The following is an 18,481-nucleotide window of genomic DNA, read 5'->3' as shown; positions in this document are numbered from 1 at the left end:
TAAATCCAATTCCTGTACTTCATACGGTACATTACCGTTACTTAAAAATTTCATTTTAAAATCGTTCACGTAAAATGAAAAAATAATTGGAGAGAGTTCTCCACCTTACATTAAGTCATTGAACTGTACTAGTGAAGTGCTCTGAATAAAAGACCATAAAAACCGCAAATTTGTACACATGATTTCACATTTGATTTTACTAATGATAAAAGTTTCCCTGTTATACCAATTTTTGACCAAAATTTCAAGGGACCTGGGCTAACAATAAAAGCTGCCTAAATTCTATTGTGTAGTTTTCTTTTTATTATTCAAAAATGGGGTTTCCTTGCATACTTCTTTACAAAATCTGACAATGTTGCACAACCTTTTATTCTATTTTTGAAAAAGCATGATATATTTATAAAGTTATTTTGTTATCAGTTTACAACTACACTTTTGACTGTGTGACAAATTGTATAAAGATGGGATTTTAATCAAGATCCCAACCCTTCATGAATCTTAGAGGTAAAGCCAGAGTCCGTTCCTCTTTCTGAAGATTTTCATAACTGTGTAGCCAATCAGATTATTTCCATATGCCAGAAGTCAATCGATAATGGAACTATATTCTACGCGCAAACACAAATGTGTAAAATAATTTATGAATGAGAAGTCATGTGACAGCCCGGAAGTTACTATCATTCATAAACATATACAGTCGTGTGAATGGCCACAACGAAACACAAACTTTAGGCAAATACACAACGAAATACTATGTTCTCGCGATAGTATATTCATCAGCTGCCAAGTTTTCTTAATGGATAACATTCCTGCGAACTCTGTGGAACCAGAAGAACTGGTAAACCATATAAAAAGCCAACCAGAATGCACTTTGATCTTGGACAGCCGTTCATTCATGTCTTACAACGAGAATCACATAGTTCATTCAGAAAATGTCCATTGCCCACCCATAGTAAAGCGGAGATCTGGTGGATTTGTAGCGTTAGAAAATATAGTACCATGTGAAGTTAAAAGAAAACAGTTAGAAAGTGGTATATTCAGGAAAATAATTGTGTATGACGGAGACACGTGTGACTTAACCTCAGCATCGAAAGATTCTAATTTATACTCAGTTCTGAAGAGTTTAAGACAACAGTTAGTTGATAAAATTGATCCTGGTGATATATGTTATCTTAAAGGTTTGTAAATGATTATTAATCTTTTTGTACATATAAAAGGTGAAGTTCATACGTTTATATTTTTTAATATAGTTTTGATTTACAGATTTCAGAAGGTCAGTCTCACTCTGGAACCAAATTTATATCATACATGTATGTAGAAAATGTATCTTAATATATGTGTATTAGTTCCATCAGAGACATATACTACAAATAATTGTATTATATGTGGTTGTCTCTGGTTCCATGCTAGGTCAGCTTTGAATTAATTTCAAACACCTGTAGATGTAAACTAGACTTTTTGTTATTGTACATATATATGTTTGGCTTGATCATATTGTACATGGGGCCGTTATACATGAACAATGCATATTTTGCCATTACATGTATTTTTTTGTTATTTCAATATTATTTCATTCTGTCTCATAAAACTAGAAAAAAAAGATTAAATAAAAAATGATTAATTTTATTTAATGAAAAGGAAATATTTTAATATGCTTCTTCTTAATATACAGTAGCCATTCAGAAGAGGAGGCAGGATCTTTTCGGGACATAGAGATCAGGTGTTTTTAAGCTCAGAATTTGGGGATATATCCTATCACTTTCAGGATCCAGAAAATCTTTTTCAAATTTCGGGATGTAAGAATTTAAATTCAGGATCTCTGGGTTTCATGTTTTTAAGCCTGGGATTTTGCAGGATTAGGACCCCTCCGTCCCTATATTAGTAGGTACAAGTACATGCATAGTGTACATGTGTGTATACAATGTACAATAATTGATGTTAAGTATATTTTCAGGATCAATAAAAAATCCCCCTGAACATGTACAGTTTCTGAAAGTGTATTCAAATGTTTATTACAAATGTATATATCCTAATCATGGACGAGTCTTATGTTGACCTTGCATATACATTGTATATTACATATATAGAAATTAAAAGGAATTACATGGAGTTTAGATCTAGAATTAACTTGAAAGATAAAGAAATCAGTACATTCTGACATTCAGTAACATGTATCAACATACAAGTGAGCCATGAAATCAGAGTAAAAATTATAATGACTGAAAGTATTCATCAAACTGGCCAATGGCATATATAGTAAATGGTTCATTCAAAATTACTACATTTTATGTTTACATGTGAAATTAATTACCTAGGAATTTACCTTTAGGCCATGTAAGCATGAATGAATGAAACTAGATTCACATGATTTTCCCTGGATAATATAAACAATGGTAAACACCTTCACATGTTGAATAAAACTTACCTTTTACCTGTGTATTTCAAATGCACATTTACATGTATATATAAGGATGAAAATTATTTAAATTACATATACAAGACAGTGACAAACCAAATACTTATTAGTAGAAATGTACATCAATTCACATATCAACTTTAAAACATTGTTACAGTTAATAATATTTGAATTATCATGATTAATAGTTGAACATAAAATTGAGAATTAAAATGGGGAATATATCAAAGAGACAACAACCCAACCATAGAAAAAAACAACAGCAGAAGGTCACCAACAGGTCTTCAATGTAGCAAGAAATTCCCGCACCTGGAGATCATAGTGATATTGTTGGCTTTTTTCAAAACTACCTCTATGTTTTTATTTGGAAAATATGCGTAATTTCCACCAAACTGGGAAATTTATAATAAACGATGAATTTGACTGGAACTTCAATTACATTATGTAGCAGACCCCCTTTTAAGAGGTAAACCCTTATTTAAAATAAGACACCTAATTGTCAGTGATTGTACATAAATAGACCCTCAAATCTGCACCACAAGTAGTTATTTTAGGCATGAAAAATGTTTAAATGGTGTTTTTTAGTTTGTATTCATGCACAATTACTACTGAGACTGCACTGTTGGCAAAAAAAGTTGTCTTTTGGGGGATAATTTTAAGCCATTTTTTTTCAAATTGGGATTGTTCTCCAGTGGAAAAAGCCTTTATTCTCCAGTAATTTAAGTCAAACAATATCACTGGACTATGCATGCAGTGTTTACTTATCCCTTTTTACCCTCTACATGGAAACTTATTGCATTGTGTCAGAAGGGATTCAAAATTAAGAAAGTGGTTCCTTTTGTATAATGAATTATGAAATTATAAAAGTGTGCAGTTTTCCAAAAGTGACATTTAACATGTATGGAAAAGAGTCTAGAAATATAATAATTGATTAATAATTTTCAGCTTATATTTAACTTGTGTGTATTAGTTATAAGAGTTAAATATTTAAAGTACTTTTAATAGTTCTGTATACAGCCTGTAAAATGTACATGTACATGTGTACATGTAGTTGACAGCTTGCATACATTGAATATATTTACATTTTGTTCTATAAGTTATAGAACAAAATTTAAATTTTATAGACTTTAATTGTGACTTACTATACAAGTGAAAGTGTTCCTCTCCACCCTAAGGCTATTCAATTCATTAGAAATTTCAGGCTCTAAGTTATTAACCAGATTTTTGTGACTGTCGTTTATTGATTTGGGGATGTACGGCGGGCGGGCGGCAATCAAATGTTGTCCGTGCATTAACTCATGAACCGTTCAACCAAAGCTTTTAAAATTTTAATATGTTGTTACTGACAACTAAATGAAGGTCAAGTTCAATAATGGCAATTTTGACTTTTACCGTTCAGGAGTTATGGTTCTTGAAAGATTGAAAAATGGAGTTTCCAGTTGTGTCCGTGCATTAACGCATGAACTGTTCTACCAAAGCTTCCCAAATTTTAATATATTGTTACTGATGACAAAATGGAGGTCAAGTTCAAAAATGACAATTTTGACTTTTACAGTTCAGGAGTTATGGTTCTTGAAATATAGACAAATGGTGTTTCCAGTCGTGTCCGTGCATTTTCTCATGAACCGTTCAACCAAAGCTTTTGAAATTTTTCTATGTTGTTACTGATCATGATGACAAAATGGAGGTCAAGTTCAATAATGACGATTTTGACTTTTACCGTTCAGGAGTTATGGTTCTTGAAAGATCGTTTAATGGCGTTTCCATTCACGTTGTTGCATTTACTCATGAACCATTCAATCCAAGCTTTTCAAATTTTGATATGTTGATACTAACTACAAAATGGAGGTAAAATTTGATATTGACTATTTTCACTTTCACCATTCATACATGTAAGTAATTGTTCTTGTGATATTGCCAGGACACAAATAAATGTTAATAAATCCGGTTTGCTGTCGTTGTGACAGCCTCTTGTTTTTTCATTTCTTTAGATTAAACATCAACTGGTCACAAATTTAAAAAAAAATCAATATTAATGGGATAAACATTTAATTTTTGTCAAATTTGTAGCAAATTATCTGATTGCTGTTACTTTTGTTTTTATACAACTGCAATAAAATTTTTGGGATCGTGTAATGGTACATTTGTATATGATGTCGTCGTTTCGAAGACAAATTTAGTTTCCGGACAATTACTTTAGTTTTTAAGTGAATGGATCTCTATGAAATTTAATAAGATGAAATACCACAAAGGAAAGGTTGGGATTGATTTTGGGGATGATGGTTCCAACCGTTTAGGAATTAGGGCCCAAAAGGGGTCCAAAACTAGTATTTTTTTACTTTCAAGATAATAATTTGTGTATAAGTATTTTAATTGCTCTGGAATTATACCACATTGTCTAATACCACAATCAGAAGGTTTGGATCCATTTTGGGGGTTATGGTGCCAATACTTAAGGAATTAAGGGTCAAATAGTTATCAAAGGTACATTGTACATGTACCAGGATTATAAGAGGGACCAAAAACAAGCATTTTTGTAGTTTCTTGTGTGTAAGTGTATAGATCTCTCTGACATTGTACCACAAGGTTCCATATCACAAAAGTAAGGCTTGGATTGAGTTTGGGGGTAATTGTCATGTCATGTGGACAGTAACATGTACAAAAAATGTACATGAATATAATAGTATATCAAGTACACATACATGTACATGTACATTTTTGTACTTTCATGTAGATTATGAATTTTGTTTGTTTGCCCTGATCACATTAACTTTATCTTTGATATATCTCAGGGTTCTCACCAGGTATTTATTAGAAAAGTACATTTTTTACTAGTCCTCCAGTCCAGGGCTCATCATGGTTTTGTCCATGGTGAGTCCAGCAGTTTGAAGATGTATTTTTAATGCTACATTATTTATCATTTCAATCTCCTTGATAAAATAGATTAAGAAAATGAAATAAAATTAAGTAAATTTTCAAACTTTTGTTAAAAAATAATGATGAATGTGCTCAGTACAAAATATACATGTACATGTACAAAACATTTGTCAATCTAACTTCATTTTAAATATTATACATACAATATTAATATGATATTAATAAGAAGATGTACAAATGTAGTATACATGTAGGTGCCAATGAGACAACTATCATCAAACAATTATAGGTCAAAGTATGACCTTCAACACTGAGTTTTGGCTCACACCAAACACATATATTCAGCAAGCTTTAAAGACTAAACAATTGAATTATATGAGTCTGGAATAATTTTGAATTCTGGAAAATTTATGAGAAATTTATGATGAAAACAAACCCAACTAAATAGGTTTAGCCATGCACATGGCTACATGTATAAGGGGTGTTAGTTACTAAGTTAGTTCTATCTGAAATGATAGTGCAAGTGAAATTAACCTTTAAGCTATGGATGTATAGCTGACTTTATTTAGTTGGGTTAGTTTTCATCATATTTCTGATCAATTTTCCAGTATTCAAATAATTTCTTGTTACATGTACATTGTACTTAAGTGGTTTTCCTGTCAAACATGAACCAAAAGTCTAGTACAATATATAAAAAAAAAAGAAACACATATGAACCACACCAACAAACGACAATCACTGAACATGTTTTGATTGTAAAATTATTTATACATTTTGAAATATTGATTCAGCCATGTTCAGATTGTCCATGCCACTTTTCTCCTTGTTTAAAATTCATGAGGTACATATTTTACATGTACTTCAAATTGAAATTTAAAAAGTTGCATCCATGTTACATATATACATGTACATACACATCTTCTGACATCAGACTCGGACTTCTCTTGAACTGAATTTTAATGTGCGTATTGTTATGCGTTTACTTTTCTACATTGGCTAGTAGAGGTATCATAGGGGGAGGGTTGAGATCTCTGGCCTTTGTTAGTCTTGTATTATTTTTAATTTTAGTTTCTTGTGTACAATTTGAAATTTAGTATGGCGTTCATTATCACTGAACTAGTATATATATTTGTTTAGGGGCCAGCTGAAGATAATAATGCCTCCGAGTGAGGGAGTTTCTCGCTGCACTGCTAAGATTTTAAACTTATCCTAAATTCTATACTACAATGTACCCTTACCTCCATTTGTGGACCTCCCAATATAAATATTAAAATTTAGGCAGTACCATATTTTTCTACACTGGTTACATTCCAAAGAGTTGTCTCTATGAGATGAAACACAGAGATCATATGAATATCATATATGTTCCCAAAAGAGGCATGGTCTGAGAAACAGCTATATTTATAAAGTGAATCCTACAGAAAGATATTTCAGTGTATACAGCTTTACATCTTTGAAGTTTGAACCCATTTTAAAACCATCTAGTGGCACCTACATTTGTACATGTACAATGTACATACACTGTAGACCTATAGTCATTACATGATGAACCTCTTCAAATCAGCTCTGCAACACCTTCTATAGCTCTCATTCTCCTATCAAGTCAGGTATCTTTGTCATACAGACCATGCATTGGTTGTCTTTTTCTTTATTGTTTGTTGATTGGTTGCTGCCCTATTAAGATGTAACCTAAACATTTCTAACTGTACTTTTCACCATATTCCATATCGCACATGTACATTTACATATACATTTGAAGTTGTTCCTTCAAACCATTTTCCAAGTTCCTCTGGAAAATCTGTAATAACAATGCTGAAATATATCTGTCTCTCTTGAAACAAATATTCTAGTTGCCCTTAATTACTGTCATATTTATTGCTATTTTGGGACTTAAATTTTATAGAATTTTTTTTTTGCCTTGGCTTAATCAGTAACCAGAAATTTGAGGTCTTGATTTTAAATGCATTTTTATGGTCATGTTATATGTACTATGTACATGTATTTATGTTTCACAAAACATGTATATTTGTACAATTAATTAAACAGTCACACCTTCCTTATGTTTCTTTCAATATTGGTTAACATTTCTATTTTTAGACTGTTACAGATATTTTTATAACTGTATGTGTCCTAAATAGCACTTCAGATGAATGTGATGTATATATATATATATGTAATCAAACATTATCTAAATAAATACCCACTCCTTCCCGAACATATTTGACATGTCTATATTTAGACAGTGGATTTTCATTACTATTGTGTTTTGTAATATATGTTCTGTTATATATGATCCAAACATTATCAAAATACATACCCACACCCTTCTGTAAATGTCACATATTTTTAGTACATGTATTATATATAGATGATGCAAATTCGTGTACTTAAATTATTTTAACAATAATAATAAGGAATATTTGCACAAATAGGACTGTGACTTTCACTATATTGGATATATGAGTGTGGGATAGATCTTTTAAGACATTTTGATAGTAGGTGGAGATGGATCAGCCCTAAAACCTTACATTTATATCATTGTACGTACATTGTAGAGGTCAACAAATGGGTTTTAAGTGTCCATGCCATTTGTCAAGTTATAAATAGATCATAAGCATAGACAAATTGTGGCTATCAACAATTCTCTTAGTGCATTTGATTTAGAGTGACATACAGAAGCAAAGATCCTACATGAAATTATAAGTTGGGCTAGATAAAAAAAATATAATGTGTTTCCTATTACCATATACTCTCTCTTCTTTTTAAGCTAAGAAAATAGCCTACCCTAAAGGTTTTTTTTCATTTTTCAATAAGCACAGTTACAAGTCAGAATGTATCACCCATAGACTCAATGTAAAAAAGAATGTAAAATAAAAAAAATCCCTACCTATCACCCTATTTTTAAAAAGATGCAATAGGAAACATATATATTATTTTTTTAGGCCTTGACCCCATCTTCAGAATCTTCTCATAGCTTACAAGTACACAGTTCTTGTTCATTTTAATTTATTGGAAGCCTTTAATATTGACATATAACAATTTCTTGTTAAATTCATAAGAAGAAAAAAAGCAATGCATAGGACAAGAAATGGTCTAAATTAATGTTGATAAAATCTGCTCATTTATATATATAAACTTAAGGTACCAGACTGTAACATTTATTAATGGAACCAGATTGTATAATACAATTTATATAAAAATCAGACATGCTGCTTTATTGAATGATAACATAGGCTATGACTATGTTCCACTTAGTGTTCATTCATATACCATGTTGTTCTGACATACTGTTACAATGTAATAGTAGAACACTTCTGTGGGATAATTATTTTCTTAATCTAGAAACACTCTTTGAACATTGATGTCTAGTGGTGATAGGCTTTACATACATGTATGTATATTTTGTGGTTTTATCATGTGACTGATTGGTGCAGAACCACCTGCACTTATCTGTAAACAAACAGAGGAAATGAGTTACAATCTATTTATACCAGGAGTAAACATCCTCCTACACATTCTATGCATTGTAGTTATTGATAAAAAATCAAGGCTAATCAAAAACGTGGGGGATCATCCTATGACAGATCGCTAGAATGATGCTGTATTGGAAATCGTACAGCTGTCCTCCATGGTCAACCAAAATATATACAGCCATCGTTGACATTAATTTAATGTTGTAATAAATTTGATTTTAAATACTTTGAATTAAATGTGGGTGGCAAATTTTCCTTTTTAACCACTCTTTCAAATAAGAGTAACTTTATTTATAATTTCCCTGTTATCAAATGGAAACAATGAAGTGGGCATAAAGGTAAAATTGATTTTTAAGAAAGAGTGGGAGGATGTGTATAAAATATATGTTAAAGTAGTACTTGTATCACTGTGCTATAATAAACATTATACAAGTATACATTTAACCATGTCTGTTATTTTGTCAGTAGTTGTCTGAAGTCATATCATAAGGTTTTAATAAATTTGTTATTTGAGAATTTGGTGTTAATTTCAGATTTTATTTTATATACATATTCACAGCTTGAGACTATTTTTAGAACTTGACAAATTGTACATGTGGTATAGTCAGCTGTCTAGGGTTGAAGTCTACATGACCATCTTTGTTAACCTATGAAATGTCTTTTGGTAATTTTTGTCATTGCTATCTACTATCTGATTAAGACTTTCACAAACTTAGCTTAGCAAAAGTTATAGTAAAAAAACATAAGGTAAATAATTCAGAAAATAATCAAATTCACAGGTTTAACTTTGGTTTTATTGTTTCAGGTGGATTTTGTGATTTCCAAAAGCTATCTCCACAACTCTGTGTGGGACAATCTCATTCTTTCCAAACATCACATTCATTGAAACCAGACCAAAGAGTTATTGACTGGATCACAGTAAGTATACACCACTGTCATGACTGTCCCTTGTCACAAACCAGACCAAAGAGTTATTGACTGGATCACAGTAAGTATACACCACTGTCATGACTGTCCCTTGTCACAAACCAGACCAAAGAGTTATTGACTGGATCACAGTAAGTATACACCACTGTCCCTTGTCACAAACCAGACCAAAGAGTTATTGACTGGATCACAGTAAGTATACACCACTGTCCCTTGTCACAAACCAGACCAAAGAGTTATTGACTGGATCACAGTAAGTATACACCTCTGTCCCTTGTCACAAACCAGACCAAAGAGTTATTGACTGGATCACAGTAAGTATACACCACTGTCATGACTGTCCCTTGTCACAAACCAGACCAAAGAGTTATTGACTGGATCACAGTAAGTATACACCACTGTCCCTTGTCACAAACCAGACCAAAGAGTTATTGACTGGATCACAGTAAGTATACACCACTGTCCCTTGTCACAAACCAGACCAAAGAGTTATTGACTGGATCACAGTAAGTATACACCACTGTCCCTTGTCACACAGTGAATCGCACCATAAGAAGAGGGATACAGCTATTTGAACCATACCAAAATCTTATTGACTGTATCCCATGGGTGGATCCAAACTTTAAAAAAAAGAGGGGGGGGGGTCCAACCAATAGTATCTATTCAAATGCATTGATTGTACCTATGGATCCTCCACTGCTTCTAAGTCAATATTAGCCACTGTCTGTTGTCACCATGTTACATGAATGCATTATTACTCCCAAGAGTAAATTATTTAATAGATCATGATAGATTGTTTGTCAGTCAAGTAGCATGTATTTGATGCATATTTATCATGTTTATAAGGACTTGAAAAAACTTAGTTTTAGCAATACACAAATGGGTATTTTCTTCTTAGTTAGTTAATCATGACCATAATAGAAGAGGAATAGGAAATTAGGAATACAATGTACCAATGAAAAGAACATTATATACATAAAAAAGTACAGGGCAAAAATATTGAGATTTAACCTCACAAATCTAATCAAAACATTTCTATATGTGATTTCGTATTTTTACAGTTAAATAGATCAGCAATGATCTTACTTTATAAAAGGTAAGTCCGGGACAATCGAATGTCATAATTTCATAAACATGCATGAAATATTTGAAGCTGGAAGTTAAGGAATAAACATTCAACATAACCATAACCAACCCTTGGTGTGATTTGGCTATTATAATTATATATGTGTCTCCTTCAACTCAGCATCTCCATGACAACACATACAAAGATGTCTGAATTACGATGTATTTATATGAATAAGAAAAAGATATGGGGTACACTTCTGAGAGACAGATTTATATATACAATGTATATCAAACAATTGCACAGACTAACTAAATTTACAAGGATATTTATGAAAACCAGAATTTAAATTAAGATATGGTACACATATGGTATAAAGTTATAATATACATTTGTACAGAAATAATTTAGATGAATGGTTCTCATGTTTTGAACAAAAATATCAGTTTATTAATACTAAAATGTAAAGGGCATATATACTTTTGCTCTACAATGTTTAAATGTTAAGGTTAGAGTCTGAATAAGATATAATTATAAAATATGTAACACAATGACTGTAGACAGTCAGTAAAAGGTCATTTACAAGAATATCAAACGAACTAACAACATTAGAGAGGAAAAAAATCTAAAAAAAATACAACTATGTAAATGTAAATGGTAGGTACATGTACATTGAATATTTTTGTTGTATTTCAGGACCAACCAGTTGAAATACTACCTCATCTCTATCTTGGTAATTTCCAGCATGCATCCCAGTTAGACATTCTACAGAGACTGGGTATAACCTCACTGATGAATGTATCGAAGAGCTGTAAGAATTGTTTTGAGGACATGTATGAGTATATGACTATACCAGTGGATGATAATGACTCAGCTGATTTATCATCCTGGTTCGACAGTGCTATTGCTTTCATTGGTAGGTATACTTGTTAAAGGGCAAAAACTGTAAACTTGTGCTATTGCTTTTATTGGTAGATACTTGTTAAAGGGCAAATACTACATGGATTCATTTATTTTTTGTGGGTACCAATTTTCATGGATTACAGAAAACTTCATGGCTACATGATTTTGTTGTTTTGCTAAAGTCTGCATATAACCTGATGGAAGAATTTATAATTCATCGAACATTTAAATTCATGATTCAACTGTACCCACAAAAACCATAAAAAGTTGGTATCCAATGAATAAAGTCAGTGACAGTACTAACTGTGAAGTTATTTATTTACACGATTTGTGCTATAATAAAAAATAATTGACACAAATATTTTCTTTGTTGTCAGCAACATGAAATGAATGTATACTGTCATTGAATCCTTACAATGCTGCAAGTTGTTGTCAGACAACAATAAATGAATATTTACTCTCATTTGATCCTTATAATGCTGCAAATTACTCTCATTTAATCCTTATAATGCTGCAAGTTGTTGTCAGACAACAATAAATGATTATTTACTCTCATTGAATCCTTATAATGCTGCAAGTTGTTGTCAGACAACATTAAATGAATGTTTACTGTCATTGAATCCTTACAATGCTGCAAGTTGTTGTCAGACAACAATAAATGAATATTTACTCTCATTGAATCCTTATAATGCTGCAAGTTGTTGTCAGACAATATTAAATGAATATTTAATCTCATTGAATCCTTATAATGCTCATTGCTGCAAGCTGTTGTCAGACAACATTAAATGAATATTTACTCTCATTTGATCCTTATAATGCTGCAAGTTACTCTCATTTAATCCTTATAATGCTGCAAGTTGTTGTCAGACTACATTACATGAATATTTACTCTCATTGAATCCTTATAATGCTGCAAGTTGTTGTCAGACAACATTAAATGAATGTTTACTCTCATTGAATCCTTATAATGCTGCAGTTGTCAGACAACATTACATGAATGTTTACTCTCATTGAATCCTTATAATGCTGCAAGTTGTTGTCAGACAACATTAAATGAATATTTAATCTCATTGAACCCTTATAATGCTCATTGCTGCAAGTTGTTGTCAGACAACATTAAATGAATATTTACTCATTGAGTCCCTATAATGCTGCAAGTTGTTTCAAGTTGTTTCTTTAACATAATTTGTTTTAGCAACAAGTGCAAACATGTTTGTGTCATAACATACCATTCAGTCATTATTATTTAATAATTTAATTTTGGATGTAACACGTCTTCTGATTGACTGTCAATGTTTTGTCTATCAGCTCATAGACATAATTTTGTCATGTGACCGTGATGTCATCAATGTTTTTTCATGATTTACTCCGGCTTAAAATGGAATTTAGAATTAAGTTATAACATGTGTAAGGAACAACTGTAATATTTTTATACGGCCGCAAAAATTTTTTAGGTTGTATATTGGAATCATGTTGGCGTCGTCGTAGTTTTCGCACTCTAACTTAAGTAAAAGTGAATAGAAATCTATGAAATTTTAACACAAGGTTTATGACCACAAAAGGAAGGTTGGGATTGATTTTGGGAGTTTTGATCCTAACAATTTAGGAATTAGGGGCCAAAAAGGGCCCAAATAAGCATTTTCTTGATTTTCGCACTATAACTTTAGTTTCAGTAAATGGTTATCTATGAAATTTTGACACAAGGTTTATGACCACAAAAGAAGGGTTGGGATTGATTTTGGGAGTTATTGTTTCAACAGATTAGGAATTAGGGGCCAAAAAAGAGGGCCCAAATAAGCATTATTCTTGGTTTTCGCACAATAACTATAGTATGAGTAAATAGAATTCAATGAAATTTAAACACAAGGTCTATAACCACAGAAGAAAGATTGGGATTGATTTTTGGGAGTTAAGGTCCAAACAGTTTAGGAATTAGGGGCCAAAAAGGGGCCCAAATAAGCATTTTTCTTGGTTTTGGCACCATAACTTTATTTTAAGTAAATAGAAATCTATGAAATTTTAACACAAGGTTTATGACCAAAAAAGGAAGGTTGGGATTTCTAGGAGTTTTGGTCCCCACGGTTTAGAATTAAGCTTAAAGGGGCCCAAAGGGTTCAAAATTAAAACTTGTTTGATTTTATCAAAAATTAAATAATTGGGGTTCTTTGATATGCCAAATCTAAATGTGTATGTAGATTCTTAATTTTTGGTCCAGTTTTCAAATTGGTCTACATTAAAGTCCAAAGGGTCCAAAATTAAACTAAGTATGATTTAAACAAAAATTGAATTCTTGGGCTTCTTTGATATGCTGAATCTGAACATGTACTTAGATTTTTGATTATGGGCCCAGTTTTCAAGTTGGTCCAAATCAGGATCCAAAATTATTATATATTTAGTATTGTGCAATAGCAAGAAATTTTCAATTGCACAGTATTCAGCAATAGCAAGAAATCTCCAATAACAAGAAATTTTCCATTGCACAGTATTGCGCAATAACAAGAAATCTTCAATTGCACAATATTGTGCAATAGCAAGTCTTTTCAATTGCACAGTATTGCGCAATAGCAAGAAATATCTAATTGCACAATATTGTGCAATAGCAAGATTTTTTTTGATTGGAGTTATTTTTCTTTGTCCAGAATAGTAGTTGAATCAACTTAAATCATTGTTTTATACAATATACAATGTATATTCACTTTTACTACCAACTGATAAATTAAAACAATCTTTACCATTCAGTGATAACAAGCACTTTTTTTACATCTTAATATTTTATGATGTATTTAAATGAGTAATTATTGATGCAAACTCCATTAGAAATTTAAATTGAGATCAGTTTTGGAATAAGGGAAAGGGGGATGTGAAAAAAAAAATGAGTTGGGGAGTGGGGAGTGGGGGGGGGGGTTCAATTTTTCTCAGTTCAGATTTCATAAATAAAAAGAAAATTTCTTTAAACATTTTTTTGAGAGGATTTATATTCAACAGCATAGTGAAATATAAATCCTAGCTCAAAGACAAAACATAATTTTTAACTTCATTAGAACACATTCATTCTGTGTCAGAAACCTATGCTGTGTCAACTATTTAATCACAATCCAAATTTAGAGCTGAATCCAGCTTGAATGTTGTGTCCATACTTGGTTCAACCTCTGTGGTCGTATAAAGCTGCGCCCTGCAGAGCATCTGGTTTATACATCAATTCCAAATAAATTAAAAAATGTGGTGCATACTTTGAAATAACATGCTTTTGCAAGTTATTAAGAGTGCACTACATTTTTAGCTCACCTGCCCCAAAGGGCCAAGTGAGCTTTTCTCATCACTTGGCATCTGTCGTCCGTCATCATTCACTTTTACAAAAATCTTCTCCTCTGTAACTACTGGGCCAAATCTTACCAAACTTTGCCATAATCATCAATGGGGTATTTAGTTTAAAAAATGTGTCCGATGACCTGGCCAACCAACCAAGATGGCCACCATGGCTAAAAATAGAACATAGGGTAAAATGTAGATTTTAACTTATATCTTTGAAACCAAAGCATTTAGAGCAAATATGACATCTGAATTGTTTATTAGGTCAAGATCTATCTGCCCTGTAATTTTCAGACAAATCGTACAATTCCTTCTTGGGTTGCTGCCCACGAATAAGTAATTTTAAGGAAACTTTGCAGATTTAGTTATTATCTTGAATATTATTATAGATAGAGATAAACAGTAAACAGCTATAATATTCAGCAAAGTAAGATCTACAAATAAGACAACATAACCAAAATTGTCAATTGACCCCTTAAGGAGTCATTGTCCTTTAAAGTCAATTTTTAACAAGTTTCATTAATTTGGTAAATTTTTGTAAATTTTTAAAATTCCTCTGTAATTAAAGGGCCAAGTTTATTATAGGTAGAGAAAACTGTAAGTAGCAAGAATGTTCAGTATAGTAAGATCTAGAAACACATCACCCTGACCAAATATGAACATAGACCAATGTGAGCGACACAGCCTCTAGTTTATGTGATATTTTCATAAACAGAAAATAGTCATTCCTTAAAGGTTTTTAGAAGACAATTATTCATTTTAGAATAAGACAAGTATGACAAATTTTAAGATTCTTTTAACAACTTAATCAATTTTTCATGCTTTAAAACATATCGGCACTTACAACTTCAAAGAAGTCAGTATACTGTTTATCCTCTCACTATTAGTCTGCCGTCACATCAATTGAAATATTGTCATATTTTAACAAGAACAATGAAATCAGAACAATGAAATCAAAACAATGAAATTTGTATCGATGTTACACCATTGTACACCCTGTGCTGAGTTTTCATGCACTTATCAGCTTCCTAAATTTACCAAATACTTATATATTCTTACATACAATTGGGATGTATGACACATTTTTCTCAGGAACTACGTTACGAATCATGCATTCTTTAATTATCACCTTTCAGTTTACATTTTCTTTTAACATAATGGCCAAAGCTTTATGTGAGCATGCTATTGTTAGTGATATGTTTCCACATCCTCTGATCATTAATTTCATGTTTAGTGAATACTTGTACTAGGGGGGATAACTTGTGAGCAGTTACTAAGAGTTTGTAGTTCAACTTGTTAGATAAATATAAGCAAATGATATCAAAAGAATTATAATTTGCTTGGCTCAACCTTGTTACAGGAATCAAACAAATAAATTATGGCAGATTTAATATGGACATTTTTATGGATTTATCTTATTCTAAACAAATACATTGTACATGAAATATATATATATATCACAAAATAACATTTTTGGCTGTCCAAATACCTGATACAATATCATTTCAATATAAAAAAAAGAAACATTTTGAAAAGTTGCGTCTGAATTTGAATTTGTCTATTACAGATGATGTAAAAGGTAAAGGTGGAAGAGTATTGGTTCACTGTCGAGCTGGGGTTAGTCGATCTGTCACCATATGCCTTGCCTATCTGATGTTTACCGCCAAAATAAGATTAGAAGCTGCGTTTGAACACGTACGATCAAAGAGGAGCATGATCTCACCCAGTTTAAACTTTATGCGACAGTTAGAGCAATTTGAAAAGGAACTTGATTCGTCTATCAGTTTGAGTACATCTTCTTCAGATATCTCCATGGCTAGTTCTATGGACTCGTCCCGTGATATAAGCAGCTCTGACTCATGCTCACACACAGGGTTTGAGTTTACCATGTCTGGTTCCATCACGTCACCTACCACACCTCTGTTACTACCCAGTTAACCAACCAAATTTGTAGATTAATGTTCTGTTGGTGGCAGATCATGTGATAAAGAGCATCCTCTGTTATCTAGTAACCATAACTTGTTGTATTTTTGTTTCTGATTAAACAGTTTATCTAAAGGCCAATCAATTTTGTATGTATATTTGCATCCTCCTCTTAAAAGAATGGGCTCCATGGGAGAAATTTACATTTTTTTTTATTATTATTTTCTATTATTTTAATACCTGAATCTTTATTTTCTCTAGATTGAAATTCAGGGATTGTGGGTTAAAATTTATTATGACTTTGACACAACATATTTGATAAGAAATACAAACCTGCTGCACTCTGTCACACTCTGAGGTCAGATGAGTATATAGTTAATTTTCAGAAAATATAACTTTAGAAATAAAGATAAAATGGAGTCAATTTTAAGGTGAGGAGTGTAATGTACATACAATTTTAAAGGCTTTTAATTTTATATTTGTTGATAACAATCTTATTCTCATTATATATACTATATATAGTTGGTAACTGGTAAAACATGACAGTGTAAAAGAAAATACTTTATTATATCAAAAATTATATTGAGTCTTTATATATATATAGATTTAAGTTTATGTTTACATTTTTGTGAATCATATTGGTAAAAATCATTTTAATCAAAATATAATTTTTCAAATTGAGGGATTTTTTCCACTTAAAAATGAATTGTTACAAATTGTTAAACAACATTTAAAAAAAAAAACTGAGAAAGAAATCCACCTAGAAAAGATATTATTATTACTTAAATGTATTTTTATATTAATGAAACTCACCTAAAAAGATCTACAATCAAACTGTTTACAATAATTTTTTGTCATTTTTTGTTTGTTTATTTAGTGTTTACGGATGTTGATATGTTTATTTATACATTATTTGTGTATCTTCAGGTAAAATACATTTGTATACAAACTTTATTTCAAAACATACCGGTTATTGAGTATTTTATAAATATGCCAAAAAAATATGTATTATTGTGCATTGTTTTTGTAATTCCCATATTTAATGCAAAAGGTATTTATTACTAAAGTTTTATTTACTTGTGCAGTTAACATACTATTCATTTCATGAAAATTAATTCAATTCAATTAATATCATTACAGTGTATTCTTATTATATATAATGTCATTGTAGTTACATCATTACAATGTGTATACTAATGTCTTTGTAGTTACATCATTACAATGTGTATACTAATGTCATTGTAGTTACACCATTACAATCATGTGTATACTAATGTCATTGTAGTTACATCATTACAATGTGTATACTAATGTCTTTGTAGTCACACCATTACAATCATGTGTATACTAATGTCATTGTAGTTACATCATTACAATGTGTATACTAATGTAATTGTAGTTACACCATTACAATCATGTGTATACTAATGTCATTGTAGTTACAACATTACAATGTGTATACTAATGTCATTGAAGTTACACAATTACAATCATGTGTATACTAATGTCATTGTAGTTACAACATTACAATGTGTATACTAATGTCATTGTAGTTACACCATTACAATGTATACTTTTAAAATAACAAGC

General features: G+C 31.2%; 1 protein-coding gene across 1 annotated transcript; it reads left to right on the top strand.

Moving 5' to 3' along the window:
* Positions 1–666: 666 nt before the first annotated feature.
* On the top strand, positions 667–17,636 carry LOC134714637 (dual specificity protein phosphatase 2-like). The gene is made up of 4 exons (XM_063576045.1): positions 667–1,175; positions 9,569–9,681; positions 11,453–11,672; positions 16,536–17,636. Exons 1-4 carry the CDS (start codon positions 794–796, stop codon positions 16,904–16,906), a joined length of 1,086 nt encoding a protein of 361 aa, XP_063432115.1. The 5' UTR covers positions 667–793; the 3' UTR covers positions 16,907–17,636.
* Positions 17,637–18,481: the final 845 nt, after the last annotated feature.

The sequence above is a fragment of the Mytilus trossulus genome, chromosome 4 (assembly GCF_036588685.1).
Source record: "Mytilus trossulus isolate FHL-02 chromosome 4, PNRI_Mtr1.1.1.hap1, whole genome shotgun sequence".
Lineage (NCBI taxonomy): Eukaryota > Metazoa > Mollusca > Bivalvia > Mytilida > Mytilidae > Mytilus > Mytilus trossulus.
Note: the sequence above shows the minus strand (reverse complement) of the source record. Positions and strands in the feature narration are given on the sequence as shown.

Excerpts from the sequence above, each read along its gene's own strand:
- LOC134714637 (XM_063576045.1), top strand. The coding sequence starts at position 794 with ATGGATAACATTCCTGCGAACTCTGTGGAACCAGAAGAACTGGTAAAC. Across the intron at positions 1,176-9,568 it reads TGATATATGTTATCTTAAAG|GTGGATTTTGTGATTTCCAA; the intron begins GTTTGTAAATGA and ends TTATTGTTTCAG. Across the intron at positions 11,673-16,535 it reads CAGTGCTATTGCTTTCATTG|ATGATGTAAAAGGTAAAGGT; the intron begins GTAGGTATACTT and ends TGTCTATTACAG.